We start from the raw sequence: 22,609 nt of genomic DNA, 5'->3' as shown, positions 1-22,609 counted from the left end.
TCTTTTCTTTGGCTGTCAAAACTATTTTTGCTTTGGGTGTCTCCTATTGGAGAACCCCCTGTCATATTTATACCTCCGCAGTTCATTGTTTTACTTATAATTATGACCTCAGTAGCCATCCACCTTGCCATCAGTGTCTGCAGTTCATCTCTCCTCATGGTGCAGCAGTATGCCTTGTGTACGTTTACCACCTTTTCATCATCCGTTTGTCTTCGATGGGCATAGGGTCGACTTATTTTTCCTATCTGTAAGGCTTGTGCTAGCCTCAGTGTCTCAGTTTACTTTCTGTTTGCTTGAGCAAAATCTCTGAACACAGATGAAAGGAGGAAAGGTTTATTTTGACTGACAGTTTGTTGATGTTTCGATCCATAGATGTCTGGTTCTAGGGCAAGATGGCGTGGTTGAAAAGGAAGAGTTCATGACTAGGCAGGCAGTAAGAAGCAAAGGCTGGGGGCAGGAGGAAGGGTCTGGCTCTCTCCAGGGCACGCCCACAAGGACCCTCTCCTCCCACCAGGCTTCACCTCCCAGCATGAGACCCAGACATAAACCCATCCGTGCACTAGCCCCGGTATGACAGGCCCGATCCAGTCACTTCCCACACGCACGGCCTCTGAGCAGAGAAGGCTTTGCGGGGACATCTAGATGTAAGCCGTAACGGTCAGCGTGTGTGTGCATGCAGCACTGTGCTCCGATGACGTCCACTCTCTGGTGCAGATGCCCAGGAGAGGGGTAGCTGGTTCCAGTGGAATTCTCTTCTGAGTTTTTTGAGGAAAGTCCACACTAATTTCCACTGGGGTGCTACCAGTTTATATTCTGCCAAGCAAAGCAGAAGGGTCCTTTTTCCACGCAAGCTCTCAAGCCTTTCTTCTTCGTGATAGACGTACTTGCTGGAATAAGACAGACTCCGTGTTGTTTTTATGGTCGTTCCTTATCTTGTGCCTGCTGAGCCTTTCTCTTGCTTTTGTCGAGGATGTGTTGGTTTGAGTTGCCCAGTTAGTGCCGTGAGTCAAGCTGTAGGAAAGGAGTGAAGCACGGAGGTCAGGTGTGTCCCACAGTGGGCACGCCAGGACCTTTTATATTTCACATCGGATGTTTTTGAGTTCTGCTATTTCTAGATTTTCGCCCTCTGTCTGAGGAATTGGCTGTGAAAAATGTCCTTGCCATTTGGTAGGTCTCTAGTCAGTGTCTTGTGGGTTTCCTTTGGTTCCAGGAACCTTTATGCGCGACTACAATTCGATTTGTAGAATTTGTGGCTTGTTATTGTTATACAGTGGGCATTCTGCTGAGGACGTCCATGGCTACGCTATATCTTCTCCCAGAGTTTGTGTTTTTATGCCCAGATGTATGATCCACTGGCGTTTGCTTTCAGCACAGGGTGAGAGAGATGGGCAGAGTCGATCTTGTGCACGTGGACCAGCAGTTTTCCCAGCGCCCTTTTTCCATGGCCTGTGTTTTCTCCAGCGTAGGTTGTTGGCTCCTTTGCCCAAGATCCAGTGGCTGAAGGTTTTTGGGGTTGTTTCTGCACCCCCTATTCTGTTCCCTGTGTCCAGCTGTCTGTGTGCGTGCATTGGTACCATTCTGTCTCTCGTGGTCTGCCCAGGGACGGAAGTGAGGAAGTCTTCCCGTTCCTTAGGAGACAGTCTGAGTCTCCCGACGATGTTCCCCCCGGGTGTGCTGTTGTCTCACTGAGAGAGCCATTCATTCACTTGCATTGGCTCCGGGGTTTGTACTGGGTCTTGAGGTGAGTTCAGGTCATGAGTGTTGTATGTGTGCATATGTGTGTTTGTGTTTGCAGGACCTGAATACACCTGGAACCAAGAGGAAGTGGCGTGGGAGTCCGTTTCCGCCTGGTGAGTGTGAGGGTCACGGGCTGTGGAGGCAGAGGTGGCCTGTGAGATCTCAGGTGCAGGGAAAAGCGGGAAGTGGTCAGTTTCCCTACTTGATCTGTTCTGCCAAGCTGGAAGTGAACTCTTTTTCAGAGTTTGTTTTTGTCTTGGATCGCACCTCCCCTTACTTTGCAGGATTGGTCACCTGGAGTCCCTGTCGCCCACGGTGAACTACACTCGGGTTTCCCTGCACTCAGGGCAGGGCAGCTCAACACTCTCCTGTGGGAGGCCGTTGCGCGAGGAGACACTCCCCCTCTTTGTGCAGTTTGGCCTTAGTTTGGTGGTGGGGATTCCACAGCACACATTGGCCCCAAAGCAAAAAGCAAATCCTGCGCAAGTGCAGTATGGAAAGGACAGGCTCCGCAGACCCGGGATCACTGGGCTTCAGCAGTTCCTCAGGTCCCTTTGTTCCCAGGTGCCCTGCAAGTAACATGGAGCCCAGTGCTCTGATGTTGGAGCACCTGGATGCTTCTCAGTGTATGTGCCACACACCTGCTCACACTGAGCTGTGTGTACCCCTCCAGGCCCTTTATGGAAATCTTTTGCGTAGGGACCCTGGGAATTAGCTGCTGTGTGCAGGCTGCTGGGCCTTTCCTGGGATCCTCCTGCCACGGAACTCGACTGCTCCAGAATGCCCCCTGTGTGTCCTGTGGCCTCTCTTCAGGGGTCCAGGGTGGACCAGGGGATAGCTGTGAAGGCCAGTCCTTCCTGGTTAGCATGCTGTTCTCCTCACAGGTACTGGCAGGGCGGAGACAGTGCCACCAATTACCTGGCACACGGTGTAGATGAAAGTTATTTGATCTTTTCCACATGGTGCATCTTCTCAGCGTTCCCCGAGCCTGCCTGGAGTCCCGGCTTCCGAGGTGAGGAGCACTGGGTTCCCTCTTTCCTGGGTGAGGGCAGTTGAGTGTGCCACCTGGGGAGATCTTCAGGCTCATTCTCTTTCCTAGTTAGTGTGTGTCTGCAGCATAGGAGAATGACATCACCCTTGGGGATTTGGAGCATGTCCGTACCCCATCTGGATCCTTTGTACTCTCCAGCACCCACCACCACACCCTCCCGTCCTGGTCCTTGGGCCTCCCTCGCGGCTTCGGACTCTACCTCCCTATTTCCAGCCGTCTGTCTTTTCTTTGGCTGTCAAAACTATTTTTGCTTTGGGTGTCTGCTATTGGAGAACCCCCTGTCATATTTATACCTCCGCAGTTCATTGTTTTACTTATAATTATGACCTCAGTAGCCATCCACCTTGCCATCAGTGTCTGCAGTTCATCTCTCCTCATGGTTCAGCAGTATGCCTTGTGTATGTTTACCACCTCTTCATCGTCCCTTTGTCTTTGATGGGCGTAGGGTTGACTTCCATATTTTACCTATCTGTAAGGCTTGTGCTAGCCTCAGTGTCTCAGTTTACTTTCTGTTTGCTTGAGCAAAATCTCTGACACAGATGAAAGGAGGAAAGGTTTATTTTGACTGACAGTTTGTTGATGTTTCGACCCATAGATGTCTGGTTCTAGGGCAAGATGGCGTGGTTGAAAAGGAAGAGTTCATGACTAGGCAGGCAGTAAGAAGCAAAGGCTGGGGGCAGGAGGAAGGGTCTCGCTCTCTCCAGGGCACGCCCACAAGGACCCACTCATCCCACCAGGCTTCACCTCCCAGCATGAGACCCAGACATAAACCCACCCGTGCACTAGCCCCGGTATGACAGGCCCGATCCAGTCACTTCCCACACGCACGGCCTCTGAGCAGAGAAGGCTTTGCGGGGACATCTAGATGTAAGCCGTGACGGTCAGCGTGTGTGTGCATGCAGCACTGTGCTCCGATGACGTCCACTCTCTGGTGCAGATGCCCAGGAGAGGGGTAGCTGGTTCCAGTGGAATTCTCTTCTGAGTTTTTTGAGGAAAGTCCACACTAATTTCCACTGGGGTGCTACCAGTTTATATTCTGCCAAGCAAAGCAGAAGGGTCCTTTTTCCACGCAAGCTCTCAAGCCTTTGTTCTTCGTGATAGACATACTTGCTGGAATAAGACAGACTCCGTGTTGTTTTTATGGTCGTTCCTTATCTTGTGCCTGCTGAGCCTTTCTCTTGCTTTTGTCGAGGATGTGTTGGTTTGAGTTGCCCAGTTAGTGCCGTGAGTCAAGCTGTAGGGAAGGAGTGAAGCACGGAGGTCAGGTGTGTCCCACAGTGGGCACGCCAGGACCTTTTATATTTCACATCGGATGTTTTTGAGTTCTGCTATTTCTAGATTTTCGCCCTCTGTCTGAGGAATTGGCTGTGAAAAATGTCCTTGCCATTTGGTAGGTCTCTAGTCAGTGTCTTGTGGGTTTCCTTTGGTTCCAGGAACCTTTATGCGCGACTACAATTCGATTTGTAGAATTTGTGGCTTGTTATTGTTATACAGTGGGCATTCTGCTGAGGACGTCCATGGCTACGCTATATCTTCTCCCAGAGTTTGTGTTTTTATGCCCAGATGTATGATCCACTGGCGTTTGCTTTCAGCACAGGGTGAGAGAGAGATGGGCAGAGTCGATCTTGTGCACGTGGACCAGCAGTTTTCCCAGCGCCCTTTTTCCATGGCCTGTGTTTTCTCCAGCGTAGGTTGTTGGCTCCTTTGCCCAAGATCCAGTGGCTGAAGGTTTTTGGGGTTGTTTCTGCACCCCCTATTCTGTTCCCTGTGTCCAGCTGTCTGTGTGCGTGCATTGGTACCATTCTGTCTCTCGTGGTCTGCCCAGGGACGGAAGTGAGGAAGTCTTCCCGTTCCTTAGGAGACAGTCTGAGTCTCCCGACGATGTTCCCCCCGGGTGTGCTGTTGTCTCACTGAGAGAGCCATTCATTCACTTGCATTGGCTCGGGGGTTTGTACTGGGTCTTGAGGTGAGTTCAGGTCATGAGTGTTGTATGTGTGCATATGTGTGTTTGTGTTTGCAGGACCTGAATACACCTGGAACCAAGAGGAAGTGGCGTGGGAGTCCGTTTCCGCCTGGTGAGTGTGAGGGTCACGGGCTGTGGAGGCAGAGGTGGCCTGTGAGATCTCAGGTGCAGGGAAAAGCGGGAAGTGGTCAGTTTCCCTACTTGATCTGTTCTGCCAAGCTGGAAGTGAACTCTTTTTCAGAGTTTGTTTTTGTCTTGGATCGCACCTCCCCTTACTTTGCAGGATTGGTCACCTGGAGTCCCTGTCGCCCACGGTGAACTACACTCGGGTTTCCCTGCACTCAGGGCAGGGCAGCTCAACACTCTCCTGTGGGAGGCCGTTGCGCGAGGAGACACTCCCCCTCTTTGTGCAGTTTGGCCTTAGTTTGGTGGTGGGGATTCCACAGCACACATTGGCCCCAAAGCAAAAAGCAAATCCTGCACAAGTGCAGTATGAAAAGGACAGGCTCCGCAGACCCGGGATCACTGGGCTTCAGCAGTTCCTCAGGTCCCTTTGTTCCCAGGTGCCCTGCAAGTAACATGGAGCCCAGTGCTCTGATGTTGGAGCACCTGGATGCTTCTCAGTGTATGTGCCACACACCTGCTCACACTGAGCTGTGTGTACCCCTCCAGGCCCTTTATGGAAATCTTTTGCGTAGGGACCCTGGGAATTAGCTGCTGTGTGCAGGCTGCTGGGCCTTTCCTGGGATCCTCCTGCCACGGAACTCGACTGCTCCAGAATGCCCCCTGTGTGTCCTGTGGCCTCTCTTCAGGGGTCCAGGGTGGACCAGGGGTTAGCTGTGAAGGCCAGTCCTTCCTGGTTAGCATGCTGTTCTCCTCACAGGTACTGGCAGGGCGGAGACAGTGCCACCAATTACGTGGCACAGGGTGTAGATGAAAGTTATTTGACCTCTTCCACATGGTGCAACTTCTCAGCGTTCCCCGAGCCTGCCTGGAGTCCCGGCTTCCGAGGTGAGGAGCACTGGGTTCCCTCTTTCCTGGGTGAGGGCAGTTGAGTGTGCCACCTGGGGAGATCTTCAGGCTCGTTCTCTTTCCTAGTTAGTGTGTGTCTGCAGCATAGGAGAATGACATCACCCTTGGGGATTTGGAGCATGTCCGTACCCCATCTGGATCCTTTGTACTCTCCAGGACCCACCACCACACCCTCCCGTCCTGGTCCTTGGGCCTCCCTCGCCGCTTCGGACTCTACCTCCCTATTTCCAGCCGTCTGTCTTTTCTTTGGCTGTCAAAACTATTTTTCCTTTGGGTGTCTCCTATTGGAGAACCCCCTGTCATATTTATACCTCCGCAGTTCATTGTTTTACTTATAATTATGACCTCAGTAGCCATCCACCTTGCCATCAGTGTCTGCAGTTCATCTCTCCTCATGGTTCAGCAGTATGCCTTGTGTACGTTTACCACCTTTTCATCGTCCCTTTGTCTTTGATGGGCATAGGGACCACTTCCATATTTTACCTATCTGTAAGGCTTGTGCTAGCCTCAGTGTCTCAGTTTACTTTCTGTTTGCTTGAGCAAAATCTCTGACACAGATGAAAGGAGGAAAGGTTTATTTTGACTGACAGTTTGTTGATGTTTCGATCCATAGATGGCTGGTTCTAGGGCAAGATGGCGTGGTTGAAAAGAAAGAGTTCATGACTAGGCAGGCAGTAAGAAGCAAAGGCTGGGGGCAGGAGGAAGGGTCTGGCTCTCTCCAGGGCACGCCCACAAGGACCCTCTCCTCCCACCAGGCTTCACCTCCCAGCATGAGACCCAGACATAAACCCATCCGTGCACTAGCCCCGGTATGACAGGCCCGATCCAGTCACTTCCCACACGCACGGCCTCTGAGCAGAGAAGGCTTTGCGGGGACATCTAGATGTAAGCCGTAACGGTCAGCGTGTGTGTGCATGCAGCACTGTGCTCCGATGACGTCCACTCTCTGGTGCAGATGCCCAGGAGAGGGGTAGCTGGTTCCAGTGGAATTCTCTTCTGAGTTTTTTGAGGAAAGTCCACACTAATTTCCACTGGGGTGCTACCAGTTTATATTCTGCCAAGCAAAGCAGAAGGGTCCTTTTTCCACGCAAGCTCTCAAGCCTTTGTTCTTCGTGATAGACGTACTTGCTGGAATAAGACAGACTCCGTGTTGTTTTTATGGTCGTTCCTTATCTTGTGCCTGCTGAGCCTTTCTCTTGCTTTTGTCGAGGATGTGTTGGTTTGAGTTGCCCAGTTAGTGCCGTGAGTCAAGCTGTAGGAAAGGAGTGAAGCACGGAGGTCAGGTGTGTCCCACAGTGGGCACGCCAGGACCTTTTATATTTCACATCGGATGTTTTTGAGTTCTGCTATTTCTAGATTTTCGCCCTCTGTCTGAGGAATTGGCTGTGAAAAATGTCCTTGCCATTTGGTAGGTCTCTAGTCAGTGTCTTGTGGGTTTCCTTTGGTTCCAGGAACCTTTATGCGCGACTACAATTCGATTTGTAGAATTTGTGGCTTGTTATTGTTATACAGTGGGCATTCTGCTGAGGACGTCCATGGCTACGCTATATCTTCTCCCAGAGTTTGTGTTTTTATGCCCAGATGTATGATCCACTGGCGTTTGCTTTCAGCACAGGGTGAGAGAGATGGGCAGCGTCGATCTTGTGCACGTGGACCAGCAGTTTTCCCAGCGCCCTTTTTCCATGGCCTGTGTTTTCTCCAGCGTAGGTTGTTGGCTCCTTTGCCCAAGATCCAGTGGCTGAAGGTTTTTGGGGTTGTTTCTGCACCCCCTATTCTGTTCCCTGTGTCCAGCTGTCTGTGTGCGTGCATTGGTACCATTCTGTCTCTCGTGGTCTGCCCAGGGACGGAAGTGAGGAAGTCTTCCCGTTCCTTAGGAGACAGTCTGAGTCTCCCGACGATGTTCCCCCCGGGTGTGCTGTTGTCTCACTGAGAGAGCCATTCATTCACTTGCATTGGCTCCGGGGGTTTGTACTGGGTCTTGAGGTGAGTTCAGGTCATGAGTGTTGTATGTGTGCATATGTGTGTTTGTGTTTGCAGGACCTGAATACACCTGGAACCAAGAGGAAGTGGCGTGGGAGTCCGTTTCCGCCTGGTGAGTGTGAGGGTCACGGGCTGTGGAGGCAGAGGTGGCCTGTGAGATCTCAGGTGCAGGGAAAAGCGGGAAGTGGTCAGTTTCCCTACTTGATCTGTTCTGCCAAGCTGGAAGTGAACTCTTTTTCAGAGTTTGTTTTTGTCTTGGATCGCACCTCCCCTTACTTTGCAGGATTGGTCACCTGGAGTCCCTGTCGCCCACGGTGAACTACACTCGGGTTTCCCTGCACTCAGGGCAGGGCAGCTCAACACTCTCCTGTGGGAGGCCGTTGCGCGAGGAGACACTCCCCCTCTTTGTGCAGTTTGGCCTTAGTTTGGTGGTGGGGATTCCACAGCACACATTGGCCCCAAAGCAAAAAGCAAATCCTGCACAAGTGCAGTATGAAAAGGACAGGCTCCGCAGACCCGGGATCACTGGGCTTCAGCAGTTCCTCAGGTCCCTTTGTTCCCAGGTGCCCTGCAAGTAACATGGAGCCCAGTGCTCTGATGTTGGAGCACCTGGATGCTTCTCAGTGTATGTGCCACACACCTGCTCACACTGAGCTGTGTGTACCCCTCCAGGCCCTTTATGGAAATCTTTTGCGTAGGGACCCTGGGAATTAGCTGCTGTGTGCAGGCTGCTGGGCCTTTCCTGGGATCCTCCTGCCACGGAACTCGACTGCTCCAGAATGCCCCCTGTGTGTCCTGTGGCCTCTCTTCAGGGGTCCAGGGTGGACCAGGGGTTAGCTGTGAAGGCCAGTCCTTCCTGGTTAGCATGCTGTTCTCCTCACAGGTACCGGCAGGGCGGAGACAGTGCCACCAATTACGTGGCACAGGTTGTAGATGAAAGTTATGTGACCTCTTCCACATGGTGCAACTTCTCAGCGTTCCCCGAGCCTGCCTGGAGTCCCGGCTTCCGAGGTGAGGAGCACTGGGTTCCCTCTTTCCTGGGTGAGGGCAGTTGAGTGTGCCACCTGGGGAGATCTTCAGGCTCGTTCTCTTTCCTAGTTAGTGTGTGTCTGCAGCATAGGAGAATGACATCACCCTTGGGGATTTGGAGCATGTCCGTACCCCATCTGGATCCTTTGTACTCTCCAGGACGCACCACCACACCCTCCCGTCCTGGTCCTTGGGCCTCCCTCGCGGCTTCGGACTCTACCTCCCTATTTCCAGCCGTCTGTCTTTTCTTTGGCTGTCAAAACTATTTTTGCTTTGGGTGTCTCCTATTGGAGAACCCCCTGTCATATTTATACCTCCGCAGTTCATTGTTTTACTTATAATTATGACCTCAGTAGCCATCCACCTTGCCATCAGTGTCTGCAGTTCATCTCTCCTCATGGTTCAGCAGTATTCCTTGTGTACGTTTACCACCTTTTCGTTGTCTATTCGTCTTGAATGGGCATAGGGACCACTTCCATATTTTACCTATCTGTAAGGCTTGTGCTAGCCTCAGTGTCTCAGTTTACTTTCTGTTTGCTTGAGCAAAATCTCTGACACAGATGAAAGGAGGAAAGGTTTATTTTGACTGACAGTTTGTTGATGTTTCGACCCATAGATGTCTGGTTCTAGGGGAAGATGGCGTGGTTGAAAAGAAAGAGTTCATGACTAGGCAGGCAGTAAGAAGCAAAGGCTGGGGGCAGGAGGAAGGGTCTGGCTCTCTCCAGGGCACGCCCACAAGGACCCTCTCCTCCCACCAGGCTTCACCTCCCAGCATGAGACCCAGACATAAACCCATCCGTGCACTAGCCCCGGTATGACAGGCCCGATCCAGTCACTTCCCACACGCACGGCCTCTGAGCAGAGAAGGCTTTGCGGGGACATCTAGATGTAAGCCGTAACGGTCAGCGTGTGTGTGCATGCAGCACTGTGCTCCGATGACGTCCACTCTCTGGTGCAGATGCCCAGGAGAGGGGTAGCTGGTTCCAGTGGAATTCTCTTCTGAGTTTTTTGAGGAAAGTCCACACTAATTTCCACTGGGGTGCTACCAGTTTATATTCTGCCAAGCAAAGCAGAAGGGTCCTTTTTCCACGCAAGCTCTCAAGCCTTTGTTCTTCGTGATAGACGTACTTGCTGGAATAAGACAGACTCCGTGTTGTTTTTATGGTCGTTCCTTATCTTGTGCCTGCTGAGCCTTTCTCTTGCTTTTGTCGAGGATGTGTTGGTTTGAGTTGCCCAGTTAGTGCCGTGAGTCAAGCTGTAGGAAAGGAGTGAAGCACGGAGGTCAGGTGTGTCCCACAGTGGGCACGCCAGGACCTTTTATATTTCACATCGGATGTTTTTGAGTTCTGCTATTTCTAGATTTTCGCCCTCTGTCTGAGGAATTGGCTGTGAAAAATGTCCTTGCCATTTGGTAGGTCTCTAGTCAGTGTCTTGTGGGTTTCCTTTGGTTCCAGGAACCTTTATGCGCGACTACAATTCGATTTGTAGAATTTGTGGCTTGTTATTGTTATACAGTGGGCATTCTGCTGAGGACGTCCATGGCTACGCTATATCTTCTCCCAGAGTTTGTGTTTTTATGCCCAGATGTATGATCCACTGGCGTTTGCTTTCAGCACAGGGTGAGAGAGATGGGCAGAGTCGATCTTGTGCACGTGGACCAGCAGTTTTCCCAGCGCCCTTTTTCCATGGCCTGTGTTTTCTCCAGCGTAGGTTGTTGGCTCCTTTGCCCAAGATCCAGTGGCTGAAGGTTTTTGGGGTTGTTTCTGCACCCCCTATTCTGTTCCCTGTGTCCAGCTGTCTGTGTGCGTGCATTGGTACCATTCTGTCTCTCGTGGTCTGCCCAGGGACGGAAGTGAGGAAGTCTTCCCGTTCCTTAGGAGACAGTCTGAGTCTCCCGAGGATGTTCCCCCCGGGTGTGCTGTTGTCTCACTGAGAGAGCCATTCATTCACTTGCATTGGCTCCGGGGTTTGTACTGGGTCTTGAGGTGAGTTCAGGTCATGAGTGTTGTATGTGTGCATATGTGTGTTTGTGTTTGCAGGACCTGAATACACCTGGAACCAAGAGGAAGTGGCGTGGGAGTCCGTTTCCGCCTGGTGAGTGTGAGGGTCACGGGCTGTGGAGGCAGAGGTGGCCTGTGAGATCTCAGGTGCAGGGAAAAGCGGGAAGTGGTCAGTTTCCCTACTTGATCTGTTCTGCCAAGCTGGAAGTGAACTCTTTTTCAGAGTTTGTTTTTGTCTTGGATCGCACCTCCCCTTACTTTGCAGGATTGGTCACCTGGAGTCCCTGTCGCCCACGGTGAACTACACTCGGGTTTCCCTGCACTCAGGGCAGGGCAGCTCAACACTCTCCTGTGGGAGGCCGTTGCGCGAGGAGACACTCCCCCTCTTTGTGCAGTTTGGCCTTAGTTTGGTGGTGGGGATTCCACAGCACACATTGGCCCCAAAGCAAAAAGCAAATCCTGCACAAGTGCAGTATGAAAAGGACAGGCTCCGCAGACCCGGGATCACTGGGCTTCAGCAGTTCCTCAGGTCCCTTTGTTCCCAGGTGCCCTGCAAGTAACATGGAGCCCAGTGCTCTGATGTTGGAGCACCTGGATGCTTCTCAGTGTATGTGCCACACACCTGCTCACACTGAGCTGTGTGTACCCCTCCAGGCCCTTTATGGAAATCTTTTGCGTAGGGACCCTGGGAATTAGCTGCTGTGTGCAGGCTGCTGGGCCTTTCCTGGGATCCTCCTGCCACGGAACTCGACTGCTCCAGAATGCCCCCTGTGTGTCCTGTGGCCTCTCTTTAGGGGTCCAGGGTGGACGAGGGGATAGCTGTGAAGGCCAGTCCTTCCTGGTTAGCATGCTGTTCTCCTCACAGGTACTGGCAGGGCGGAGACAGTGCCACCAATTACGTGGCACAGGGTGTAGATGAAAGTTATTTGACCTCTTCCACATGGTGCAACTGCTCAGCGTTCCCCGAGCCTGCCTGGAGTCCCGGCTTCCGAGGTGAGGAGCACTGGGTTCCCTCTTTCCTGGGTGAGGGCAGTTGAGTGTGCCACCTGGGGAGATCTTCAGGCTCGTTCTCTTTCCTAGTTAGTGTGTGTCTGCAGCATAGGAGAATGACATCACCCTTGGGGATTTGGAGCATGTCCGTACCCCATCTGGATCCTTTGTACTCTCCAGGACCCACCACCACACCCTCCCGTCCTGGTCCTTGGGCCTCCCTCGCCGCTTCGGACTCTACCTCCCTATTTCCAGCCGTCTGTCTTTTCTTTGGCTGTCAAAACTATTTTTCCTTTGGGTGTCTCCTATTGGAGACCCCCCTGTCATATTTATACCTCCGCAGTTCATTGTTTTACTTATAATTATGACCTCAGTAGCCATCCACCTTGCCATCAGTGTCTGCAGTTCATCTCTCCTCATGGTTCAGCAGTATGCCTTGTGTACGTTTACCACCTTTTCATCATCCGTTTGTCTTCGATGGGCATAGGGACCACTTCCATATTTTACCTATCTGTAAGGCTTGTGCTAGCCTCAGTGTCTCAGTTTACTTTCTGTTTGCTTGAGCAAAATCTCTGACACAGATGAAAGGAGGAGAGGTTTATTTTGACTGACAGTTTGTTGATGTTTCGATCCATAGATGGCTGGTTCTAGGGCAAGATGGCGTGGTTGAAAAGGAAGAGTTCATGACTAGGCAGGCAGTAAGAAGCAAAGGCTGGGGGCAGGAGGAAGGGTCTCGCTCTCTCCAGGGCACGCCCACAAGGACCCACTCATCCCACCAGGCTTCACCTCCCAGCATGAGACCCAGACATAAACCCACCCGTGCACTAGCCCCGGTATGACAGGCCCGATCCAGTCACTTCCCACACGCACGGCCTCTGAGCAGAGAAGGCTTTGCGGGGACATCTAGATGTAAGCCGTGACGGTCAGCGTGTGTGTGCATGCAGCACTGTGCTCCGATGACGTCCACTCTCTGGTGCAGATGCCCAGGAGAGGGGTAGCTGGTTCCAGTGGAATTCTCTTCTGAGTTTTTTGAGGAAAGTCCACACTAATTTCCACTGGGGTGCTACCAGTTTATATTCTGCCAAGCAAAGCAGAAGGGTCCTTTTTCCACGCAAGCTCTCAAGCCTTTGTTCTTCGTGATAGACATACTTGCTGGAATAAGACAGACTCCGTGTTGTTTTTATGGTCGTTCCTTATCTTGTGCCTGCTGAGCCTTTCTCTTGCTTTTGTCGAGGATGTGTTGGTTTGAGTTGCCCAGTTAGTGCCGTGAGTCAAGCTGTAGGAAAGGAGTGAAGCACGGAGGTCAGGTGTGTCCCACAGTGGGCACGCCAGGACCTTTTATATTTCACATCGGATGTTTTTGAGTTCTGCTATTTCTAGATTTTCGCCCTCTGTCTGAGGAATTGGCTGTGAAAAATGTCCTTGCCATTTGGTAGGTCTCTAGTCAGTGTCTTGTGGGTTTCCTTTGGTTCCAGGAACCTTTATGCGCGACTACAATTCGATTTGTAGAATTTGTGGCTTGTTATTGTTATACAGTGGGCATTCTGCTGAGGACGTCCATGGCTACGCTATATCTTCTCCCAGAGTTTGTGTTTTTATGCCCAGATGTATGATCCACTGGCGTTTGCTTTCAGCACAGGGTGAGAGAGAGATGGGCAGAGTCGATCTTGTGCACGTGGACCAGCAGTTTTCCCAGCGCCCTTTTTCCATGGCCTGTGTTTTCTCCAGCGTAGGTTGTTGGCTCCTTTGCCCAAGATCCAGTGGCTGAAGGTTTTTGGGGTTGTTTCTGCACCCCCTATTCTGTTCCCTGTGTCCAGCTGTCTGTGTGCGTGCATTGGTACCATTCTGTCTCTCGTGGTCTGCCCAGGGACGGAAGTGAGGAAGTCTTCCCGTTCCTTAGGAGACAGTCTGAGTCTCCCGACGATGTTCCCCCCGGGTGTGCTGTTGTCTCACTGAGAGAGCCATTCATTCACTTGCATTGGCTCCGGGGGTTTGTACTGGGTCTTGAGGTGAGTTCAGGTCATGAGTGTTGTATGTGTGCATATGTGTGTTTGTGTTTGCAGGACCTGAATACACCTGGAACCAAGAGGAAGTGGCGTGGGAGTCCGTTTCCGCCTGGTGAGTGTGAGGGTCACGGGCTGTGGAGGCAGAGGTGGCCTGTGAGATCTCAGGTGCAGGGAAAAGCGGGAAGTGGTCAGTTTCCCTACTTGATCTGTTCTGCCAAGCTGGAAGTGAACTCTTTTTCAGAGTTTGTTTTTGTCTTGGATCGCACCTCCCCTTACTTTGCAGGATTGGTCACCTGGAGTCCCTGTCGCCCACGGTGAACTACACTCGGGTTTCCCTGCACTCAGGGCAGGGCAGCTCAACACTCTCCTGTGGGAGGCCGTTGCGCGAGGAGACACTCCCCCTCTTTGTGCAGTTTGGCCTTAGTTTGGTGGTGGGGATTCCACAGCACACATTGGCCCCAAAGCAAAAAGCAAATCCTGCACAAGTGCAGTATGAAAAGGACAGGCTCCGCAGACCCGGGATCACTGGGCTTCAGCAGTTCCTCAGGTCCCTTTGTTCCCAGGTGCCCTGCAAGTAACATGGAGCCCAGTGCTCTGATGTTGGAGCACCTGGATGCTTCTCAGTGTATGTGCCACACACCTGCTCACACTGAGCTGTGTGTACCCCTCCAGGCCCTTTATGGAAATCTTTTGCGTAGGGACCCTGGGAATTAGCTGCTGTGTGCAGGCTGCTGGGCCTTTCCTGGGATCCTCCTGCCACGGAACTCGACTGCTCCAGAATGCCCCCTGTGTGTCCTGTGGCCTCTCTTTAGGGGTCCAGGGTGGACGAGGGGATAGCTGTGAAGGCCAGTCCTTCCTGGTTAGCATGCTGTTCTCCTCACAGGTACTGGCAGGGCGGAGACAGTGCCACCAATTACGTGGCACAGGGTGTAGATGAAAGTTATTTGACCTCTTCCACATGGTGCAACTTCTCAGCGTTCCCCGAGCCTGCCTGGAGTCCCGGCTTCCGAGGTGAGGAGCACTGGGTTCCCTCTTTCCTGGGTGAGGGCAGTTGAGTGTGCCACCTGGGGAGATCTTCAGGCTCGTTCTCTTTCCTAGTTAGTGTGTGTCTGCAGCATAGGAGAATGACATCACCCTTGGGGATTTGGAGCATGTCCGTACCCCATCTGGATCCTTTGTACTCTCCAGGACCCACCACCACACCCTCCCGTCCTGGTCCTTGGGCCTCCCTCGCCGCTTCGGACTCTACCTCCCTATTTCCAGCCGTCTGTCTTTTCTTTGGCTGTCAAAACTATTTTTCTTTTGGGTGTCTCCTATTGGAGACCCCCCTGTCATATTTATACCTCCGCAGTTCATTGTTTTACTTATAATTATGACCTCAGTAGCCATCCACCTTGCCATCAGTGTCTGCAGTTCATCTCTCCTCATGGTTCAGCAGTATGCCTTGTGTACGTTTACCACCTTTTCATCGTCCGTTTGTCTGCGATGGGCATAGGGACCACTTCCATATTTTACCTATCTGTAAGGCTTGTGCTAGCCTCAGTGTCTCAGTTTACTTTCTGTTTGCTTGAGCAAAATCTCTGACACAGATGAAAGGAGGAGAGGTTTATTTTGACTGACAGTTTGTTGATGTTTCGATCCATAGATGGCTGGTTCTAGGGCAAGATGGCGTGGTTGAAAAGGAAGAGTTCATGACTAGGCAGGCAGTAAGAAGCAAAGGCTGGGGGCAGGAGGAAGGGTCTCGCTCTCTCCAGGGCACGCCCACAAGGACCCACTCATCCCACCAGGCTTCACCTCCCAGCATGAGACCCAGACATAAACCCATCCGTGCACTAGCCCCGGTATGACAGGCCCGATCCAGTCACTTCCCACACGCACGGCCTCTGAGCAGAGAAGGCTTTGCGGGGACATCTAGATGTAAGCCGTGACGGTCAGCGTGTGTGTGCATGCAGCACTGTGCTCCGATGACGTCCACTCTCTGGTGCAGATGCCCAGGAGAGGGGTAGCTGGTTCCAGTGGAATTCTCTTCTGAGTTTTTTGAGGAAAGTCCACACTAATTTCCACTGGGGTGCTACCAGTTTATATTCTGCCAAGCAAAGCAGAAGGGTCCTTTTTCCACGCAAGCTCTCAAGCCTTTGTTCTTCGTGATAGACATACTTGCTGGAATAAGACAGACTCCGTGTTGTTTTTATGGTCGTTCCTTATCTTGTGCCTGCTGAGCCTTTCTCTTGCTTTTGTCGAGGATGTGTTGGTTTGAGTTGCCCAGTTAGTGCCGTGAGTCAAGCTGTAGGAAAGGAGTGAAGCACGGAGGTCAGGTGTGTCCCACAGTGGGCACGCCAGGACCTTTTATATTTCACATCGGATGTTTTTGAGTTCTGCTATTTCTAGATTTTCGCCCTCTGTCTGAGGAATTGGCTGTGAAAAATGTCCTTGCCATTTGGTAGGTCTCTAGTCAGTGTCTTGTGGGTTTCCTTTGGTTCCAGGAACCTTTATGCGCGACTACAATTCGATTTGTAGAATTTGTGGCTTGTTATTGTTATACAGTGGGCATTCTGCTGAGGACGTCCATGGCTACGCTATATCTTCTCCCAGAGTTTGTGTTTTTATGCCCAGATGTATGATCCACTGGCGTTTGCTTTCAGCACAGGGTGAGAGAGATGGGCAGAGTCGATCTTGTGCACGTGGACCAGCAGTTTTCCCAGCGCCCTTTTTCCATGGCCTGTGTTTTCTCCAGCGTAGGTTGTTGGCTCCTTTGCCCAAGATCCAGTGGCTGAAGGTTTTTGGGGTTGTTTCTGCACCCCCTATTCTGTTCCCTGTGTCCAGCTGTCTGTGTGCGTGCATTGGTACCATTCTGTCTCTCGTGGTCTGCCCAGGGACGGAAGTGAGGAAGTCTTCCCGTTCCTTAGGAGACAGTCTGAGTCTCCCGACGATGTTCCCCCCGGGTGTGCTGTTGTCTCACTGAGAGAGCCATTCATTCACTTGCATTGGCTCCGGGGTTTGTACTGGGTCTTGAGGTGAGTTCAGGTCATGAGTGTTGTATGTGTGCATATGTGTGTTTGTGTTTGCAGGACCTGAATACACCTGGAACCAAGAGGAAGTGGCGTGGGAGTCCGTTTCCGCCTGGTGAGTGTGAGGGTCACGGGCTGTGGAGGCAGAGGTGGCCTGTGAGATCTCAGGTGCAGGGAAAAGCGGGAAGTGGTCAGTTTCCCTACTTGATCTGTTCTGCCAAGCTGGAAGTGAACTCTTTTTCAGAGTTTGTTTTTGTCTTGGATCGCACCTCCCCTTACTTTGCAGGATTGGTCACCTGGAGTCCCTGTCGCCCACGGTGAACTACACTCGGGTTTCCCTGCACTCAGGGCAGGGCAGCTCAACACTCTCCTGTGGGAGGCCGTTGCGCGAGGAGACACTCCCCCTCTTTGTGCAGTTTGGCCTTAGTTTGGTGGTGGGGATTCCACAGCACACATTGGCCCCAAAGCAAAAAGCAAATCCTGCACAAGTGCAGTATGAAAAGGACAGGCTCCGCAGACCCGGGATCACTGGGCTTCAGCAGTTCCTCAGGTCCCTTTGTTCCCAGGTGCCCTGCAAGTAACATGGAGCCCAGTGCTCTGATGTTGGAGCACCTGGATGCTTCTCAGTGTATGTGCCACACACCTGCTCACACTGAGCTGTGTGTACCCCTCCAGGCCCTTTATGGAAATCTTTTGCGTAGGGACCCTGGGAATTAGCTGCTGTGTGCAGGCTGCTGGGCCTTTCCTGGGATCCTCCTGCCACGGAACTCGACTGCTCCAGAATGCCCCCTGTGTGTCCTGTGGCCTCTCTTTAGGGGTCCAGGGTGGACCAGGGGATAGCTGTGAAGGCCAGTCCTTCCTGGTTAGCATGCTGTTCTCCTCACAGGTACTGGCAGGGCGGAGACAGTGCCACCAATTACGTGGCACAGGGTGTAGATGAAAGTTATTTGACCTCTTCCACATGGTGCAACTTCTCAGCGTTCCCCGAGCCTGCCTGGAGTCCCGGCTTCCGAGGTGAGGAGCACTGGGTTCCCTCTTTCCTGGGTGAGGGCAGTTGAGTGTGCCACCTGGGGAGATCTTCAGGCTCGTTCTCTTTCCTAGTTAGTGTGTGTCTGCAGCATAGGAGAATGACATCACCCTTGGGGATTTGGAGCATGTCCGTACCCCATCTGGATCCTTTGTACTCTCCAGGACCCACCACCACACCCTCCCGTCCTGGTCCTTGGGCCTCCCTCGCCGCTTCGGACTCTACCTCCCTATTTCCAGCCGTCTGTCTTTTCTTTGGCTGTCAAAACTATTTTTCTTTTGGGTGTCTCCTATTGGAGACCCCCCTGTCATATTTATACCTCCGCAGTTCATTGTTTTACTTATAATTATGACCTCAGTAGCCATCCACCTTGCCATCAGTGTCTGCAGTTCATCTCTCCTCATGGTTCAGCAGTATTCCTTGTGTACGTTTACCACCTTTTCATCGTCCGTTTGTCTGCGATGGGCATAGGGACCACTTCCATATTTTACCTATCTGTAAGGCTTGTGCTAGCCTCAGTGTCTCAGTTTACTTTCTGTTTGCTTGAGCAAAATCTCTGACACAGATGAAAGGAGGAGAGGTTTATTTTGACTGACAGTTTGTTGATGTTTCGATCCATAGATGTCTGGTTCTAGGGCAAGATGGCGTGGTTGAAAAGGAAGAGTTCATGACTAGGCAGGCAGTAAGAAGCAAAGGCTGGGGGCAGGAGGAAGGGTCTCGCTCTCTCCAGGGCACGCCCACAAGGACCCACTCATCCCACCAGGCTTCACCTCCCAGCATGAGACCCAGACATAAACCCATCCGTGCACTAGCCCCGGTATGACAGGCCCGATCCAGTCACTTCCCACACGCACGGCCTCTGAGCAGAGAAGGCTTTGCGGGGACATCTAGATGTAAGCCGTGACGGTCAGCGTGTGTGTGCATGCAGCACTGTGCTCCGATGACGTCCACTCTCTGGTGCAGATGCCCAGGAGAGGGGTAGCTGGTTCCAGTGGAATTCTCTTCTGAGTTTTTTGAGGAAAGTCCACACTAATTTCCACTGGGGTGCTACCAGTTTATATTCTGCCAAGCAAAGCAGAAGGGTCCTTTTTCCACGCAAGCTCTCAAGCCTTTGTTCTTCGTGATAGACGTACTTGCTGGAATAAGACAGACTCCGTGTTGTTTTTATGGTCGTTCCTTATCTTGTGCCTGCTGAGCCTTTCTCTTGCTTTTGTCGAGGATGTGTTGGTTTCAGTTGCCCAGTTAGTGCCGTGAGTCAAGCTGTAGGAAAGGAGTGAAGCACGGAGGTCAGGTGTGTCCCACAGTGGGCACGCCAGGACCTTTTATATTTCACATCGGATGTTTTTGAGTTCTGCTATTTCTAGATTTTCACCCTCTGTCTGAGGAATTGGCTGTGAAAAATGTCCTTGCCATTTGGTAGGTCTCTAGTCAGTGTCTTGTGGGTTTCCTTTAGTTCCAGGAACCTTTATGCGCGACTACAATTCCATTTGTGGAATTTGTGGCTTGTTATTGTTATACAGTGGGCATTCTGCTGAGGACGTCCATGGCTACGCCATATCTTCTCCCAGAGTTTGTGTTTTTATGCCCAGATGTATGATCCACTGGCGTTTGCTTTCAGCACAGGGTGAGAGAGATGGGCAGAGTCGATCTTGTGCACGTGGACCAGCAGTTTTCCCAGCGCCCTTTTTCCATGGCCTGTGTTTTCTCCAGCGTAGGTTGTTGGCTCCTTTGCCCAAGATCCAGTGGCTGAAGGTTTTTGGGGTTGTTTCTGCACCCCCTATTCTGTTCCCTGTGTCCAGCTGTCTGTGTGCGTGCATTGGTACCATTCTGTCTCTCGTGGTCTGCCCAGGGACGGAAGTGAGGAAGTCTTCCCGTTCCTTAGGAGACAGTCTGAGTCTCCCGAGGATGTTCCCCCCGGGTGTGCTGTTGTCTCACTGAGAGAGCCATTCATTCACTTGCATTGGCTCCGGGGTTTGTACTGGGTCTTGAGGTGAGTTCAGGTCATGAGTGTTGTATGTGTGCATATGTGTGTTTGTGTTTGCAGGACCTGAATACACCTGGAACCAAGAGGAAGTGGCGTGGGAGTCCGTTTCCGCCTGGTGAGTGTGAGGGTCACGGGCTGTGGAGGCAGAGGTGGCCTGTGAGATCTCAGGTGCAGGGAAAAGCGGGAAGTGGTCAGTTTCCCTACTTGATCTGTTCTGCCAAGCTGGAAGTGAACTCTTTTTCCGAGTTTGTTTTTGTCTTGGATCGCACCTCCCCTTACTTTGCAGGGTTGGTCACCTGGAGTCCCTGTCGCCCACGGTGAACTACACTCGGGTTTCCCTGCACTCAGGGCAGGGCAGCTCAACACTCTCCTGTGGGAGGCCGTTGCGCGAGGAGACACTCCCCCTCTTTGTGCAGTTTGGCCTTAGTTTGGTGGTGGGGATTCCACAGCACACATTGGCCCCAAAGCAAAAAGCAAATCCTGCGCAAGTGCAGTATGGAAAGGACAGGCTCCGCAGACCCGGGATCACTGGGCTTCAGCAGTTCCTCAGGTCCCTTTGTTCCCAGGTGCCCTGCAAGTAACATGGAGCCCAGTGCTCTGATGTTGGAGCACCTGGATGCTTCTCAGTGTATGTGCCACACACCTGCTCACACTGAGCTGTGTGTACCCCTCCAGGCCCTTTATGGAAATCTTTTGCGTAGGGACCCTGGGAATTAGCTGCTGTGTGCAGGCTGCTGGGCCTTTCCTGGGATCCTCCTGCCACGGAACTCGACTGCTCCAGAATGCCCCCTGTGTGTCCTGTGGCCTCTCTTCAGGGGTCCAGGGTGGACCAGGGGTTAGCTGTGAAGGCCAGTCCTTCCTGGTTAGCATGCTGTTCTCCTCACAGGTACCGGCAGGGCGGAGACAGTGCCACCAATTACGTGGCACAGGGTGTAGATGAAAGTTATGTGACCTCTTCCACATGGTGCAACTTCTCAGCGTTCCCCGAGCCTGCCTGGAGTCCCGGCTTCCGAGGTGAGGAGCACTGGGTTCCCTCTTTCCTGGGTGAGGCCAGTTGAGTGTGCCACCTGGGGAGATCTTCAGGCTCGTTCTCTTTCCTAGTTAGTGTGTGTCTGCAGCTTAGGAGAATGACATCACCCTTGGGGATTTGGAGCATGTCCGTACCCCATCTGGATCCTTTGTACTCTCCAGGACCCACCACCACACCCTCCCGTCCTGGTCCTTGGGCCTCCCTCGCCGCTTCGGAGTCTACCTCCCTATTTCCAGCCGTCTGCCTTTTTTTTGGCTGTCAAAACTATTTTTCCTTTGGGTGTCTCCTATTGGAGGAACCCCCTGTCATATTTATACCTCCGCAGTTCATTGTTTTACTTATAATTACGACCTCAGTAGCCATCCACCTTGCCATCAGTGTCTGCAGTTCATCTCTCCTCATGGTTCAGCAGTATTCCTTGTGTACGTTTACCACCTCTTCATCGTCCCTTTGTCTTTGATGGGCGTAGGGTCGACTTCCATATTTTACCTATCTGTAAGGCTTGTGCTAGCCTCAGTGTCTCAGTTTACTTTCTGTTTGCTTGAGCAAAATCTCTGACACAGATGAAAGGAGGAAAGGTTTATTTTGACTGACAGTTTGTTGATGTTTCGATCCATAGATGGCTGGTTCTAGGGCAAGATGGCGTGGTTGAAAAGAAAGAGTTCATGACTAGGCAGGCAGTAAGAAGCAAAGGCTGGGGGCAGGAGGAAGGGTCTGGCTCTCTCCAGGGCACGCCCACAAGGACCCTCTCCTCCCACCAGGCTTCACCTCCCAGCATGAGACCCAGACATAAACCCATCCGTGCACTAGCCCCGGTATGACAGGCCCGATCCAGTCACTTCCCACACGCACGGCCTCTGAGCAGAGAAGGCTTTGCGGGGACATCTAGATGTAAGCCGTAACGGTCAGCGTGTGTGTGCATGCAGCACTGTGCTCCGATGACGTCCACTCTCTGGTGCAGATGCCCAGGAGAGGGGTAGCTGGTTCCAGTGGAATTCTCTTCTGAGTTTTTTGAGGAAAGTCCACACTAATTTCCACTGGGGTGCTACCAGTTTATATTCTGCCAAGCAAAGCAGAAGGGTCCTTTTTCCACGCAAGCTCTCAAGCCTTTGTTCTTCGTGATAGACGTACTTGCTGGAATAAGACAGACTCCGTGTTGTTTTTATGGTCGTTCCTTATCTTGTGCCTGCTGAGCCTTTCTCTTGCTTTTGTCGAGGATGTGTTGGTTTGAGTTGCCCAGTTAGTGCCGTGAGTCAAGCTGTAGGAAAGGAGTGAAGCACGGAGGTCAGGTGTGTCCCACAGTGGGCACGCCAGGACCTTTTATATTTCACATCGGATGTTTTTGAGTTCTGCTATTTCTAGATTTTCACCCTCTGTCTGAGGAATTGGCTGTGAAAAATGTCCTTGCCATTTGGTAGGTCTCTAGTCAGTGTCTTGTGGGTTTCCTTTAGTTCCAGGAAGCTTTATGCGCGACTACAATTCCATTTGTAGAATTTGTGGCTTGTTATTGTTATACAGTGGGCATTCTGCTGAGGACGTCCATGGCTACGCTATATCTTCTCCCAGAGTTTGTGTTTTTATGCCCAGATGTATGATCCACTGGCGTTTGCTTTCAGCACAGGGTGAGAGAGATGGGCAGAGTCGATCTTGTGCACGTGGACCAGCAGTTTTCCCAGCGCCCTTTTTCCATGGCCTGTGTTTTCTCCAGCCTAGGTTATTGGCTCGTATGTCCAAGATCCAGTGGCTGAAGGTTTTGGGGGTTCTTTCTGCAC

The 22,609-nt window shown here is 52.0% G+C and overlaps 1 protein-coding gene across 13 annotated transcripts in view; it reads left to right on the top strand.

The window, feature by feature from the left end:
* The window catches only part of LOC106008750 (uncharacterized), a 94,661-nt gene that overhangs the window by 34,022 nt on the left and 38,030 nt on the right, over nt 1-22,609 (top strand). For 10 of the 13 annotated variants that reach the window (XR_015441495.1, XR_015441499.1, XR_015441497.1 and 7 more), the window contains 14 exons: nt 1,796-1,850; nt 2,622-2,749; nt 4,809-4,863; nt 5,635-5,762; nt 7,821-7,875; nt 8,647-8,774; nt 10,832-10,886; nt 11,658-11,785; nt 13,846-13,900; nt 14,672-14,799; nt 16,857-16,911; nt 17,683-17,810; nt 19,868-19,922; nt 20,694-20,821. Coding sequence is in view for 1 of the 13 variants with exons in the window: in XM_087187911.1 (XP_087044037.1) it covers nt 1,796-1,850; nt 2,622-2,749; nt 4,809-4,863; nt 5,635-5,762; nt 7,821-7,875; nt 8,647-8,774; nt 10,832-10,886; nt 11,658-11,785; nt 13,846-13,900; nt 14,672-14,799; nt 16,857-16,911; nt 17,683-17,810; nt 19,868-19,922; nt 20,694-20,821 (1,281 nt within the window). In the remaining 12 variants the exon portion in view is untranslated. The remainder of the gene's footprint in view (nt 1-1,795; nt 1,851-2,621; nt 2,750-4,808; nt 4,864-5,634; nt 5,763-7,820; nt 7,876-8,646; nt 8,775-10,831; nt 10,887-11,657; nt 11,786-13,845; nt 13,901-14,671; nt 14,800-16,856; nt 16,912-17,682; nt 17,811-19,867; nt 19,923-20,693; nt 20,822-22,609) is intronic. The other 3 variants (XR_015441501.1, XR_015441502.1, XR_015441503.1) reach the window with 3 other exon arrangements.

The sequence above is a fragment of the Heterocephalus glaber genome, unplaced genomic scaffold (assembly GCF_053883595.1).
Source record: "Heterocephalus glaber isolate CG9 unplaced genomic scaffold, H.glaber_assembly_v1.0 deba00001523, whole genome shotgun sequence".
Taxonomy (NCBI): Eukaryota; Metazoa; Chordata; class Mammalia; order Rodentia; family Bathyergidae; genus Heterocephalus; species Heterocephalus glaber.
The sequence above is the reverse complement of the archived record's forward strand: the minus strand, read 5'-3'. Positions and strand labels throughout refer to the sequence as shown.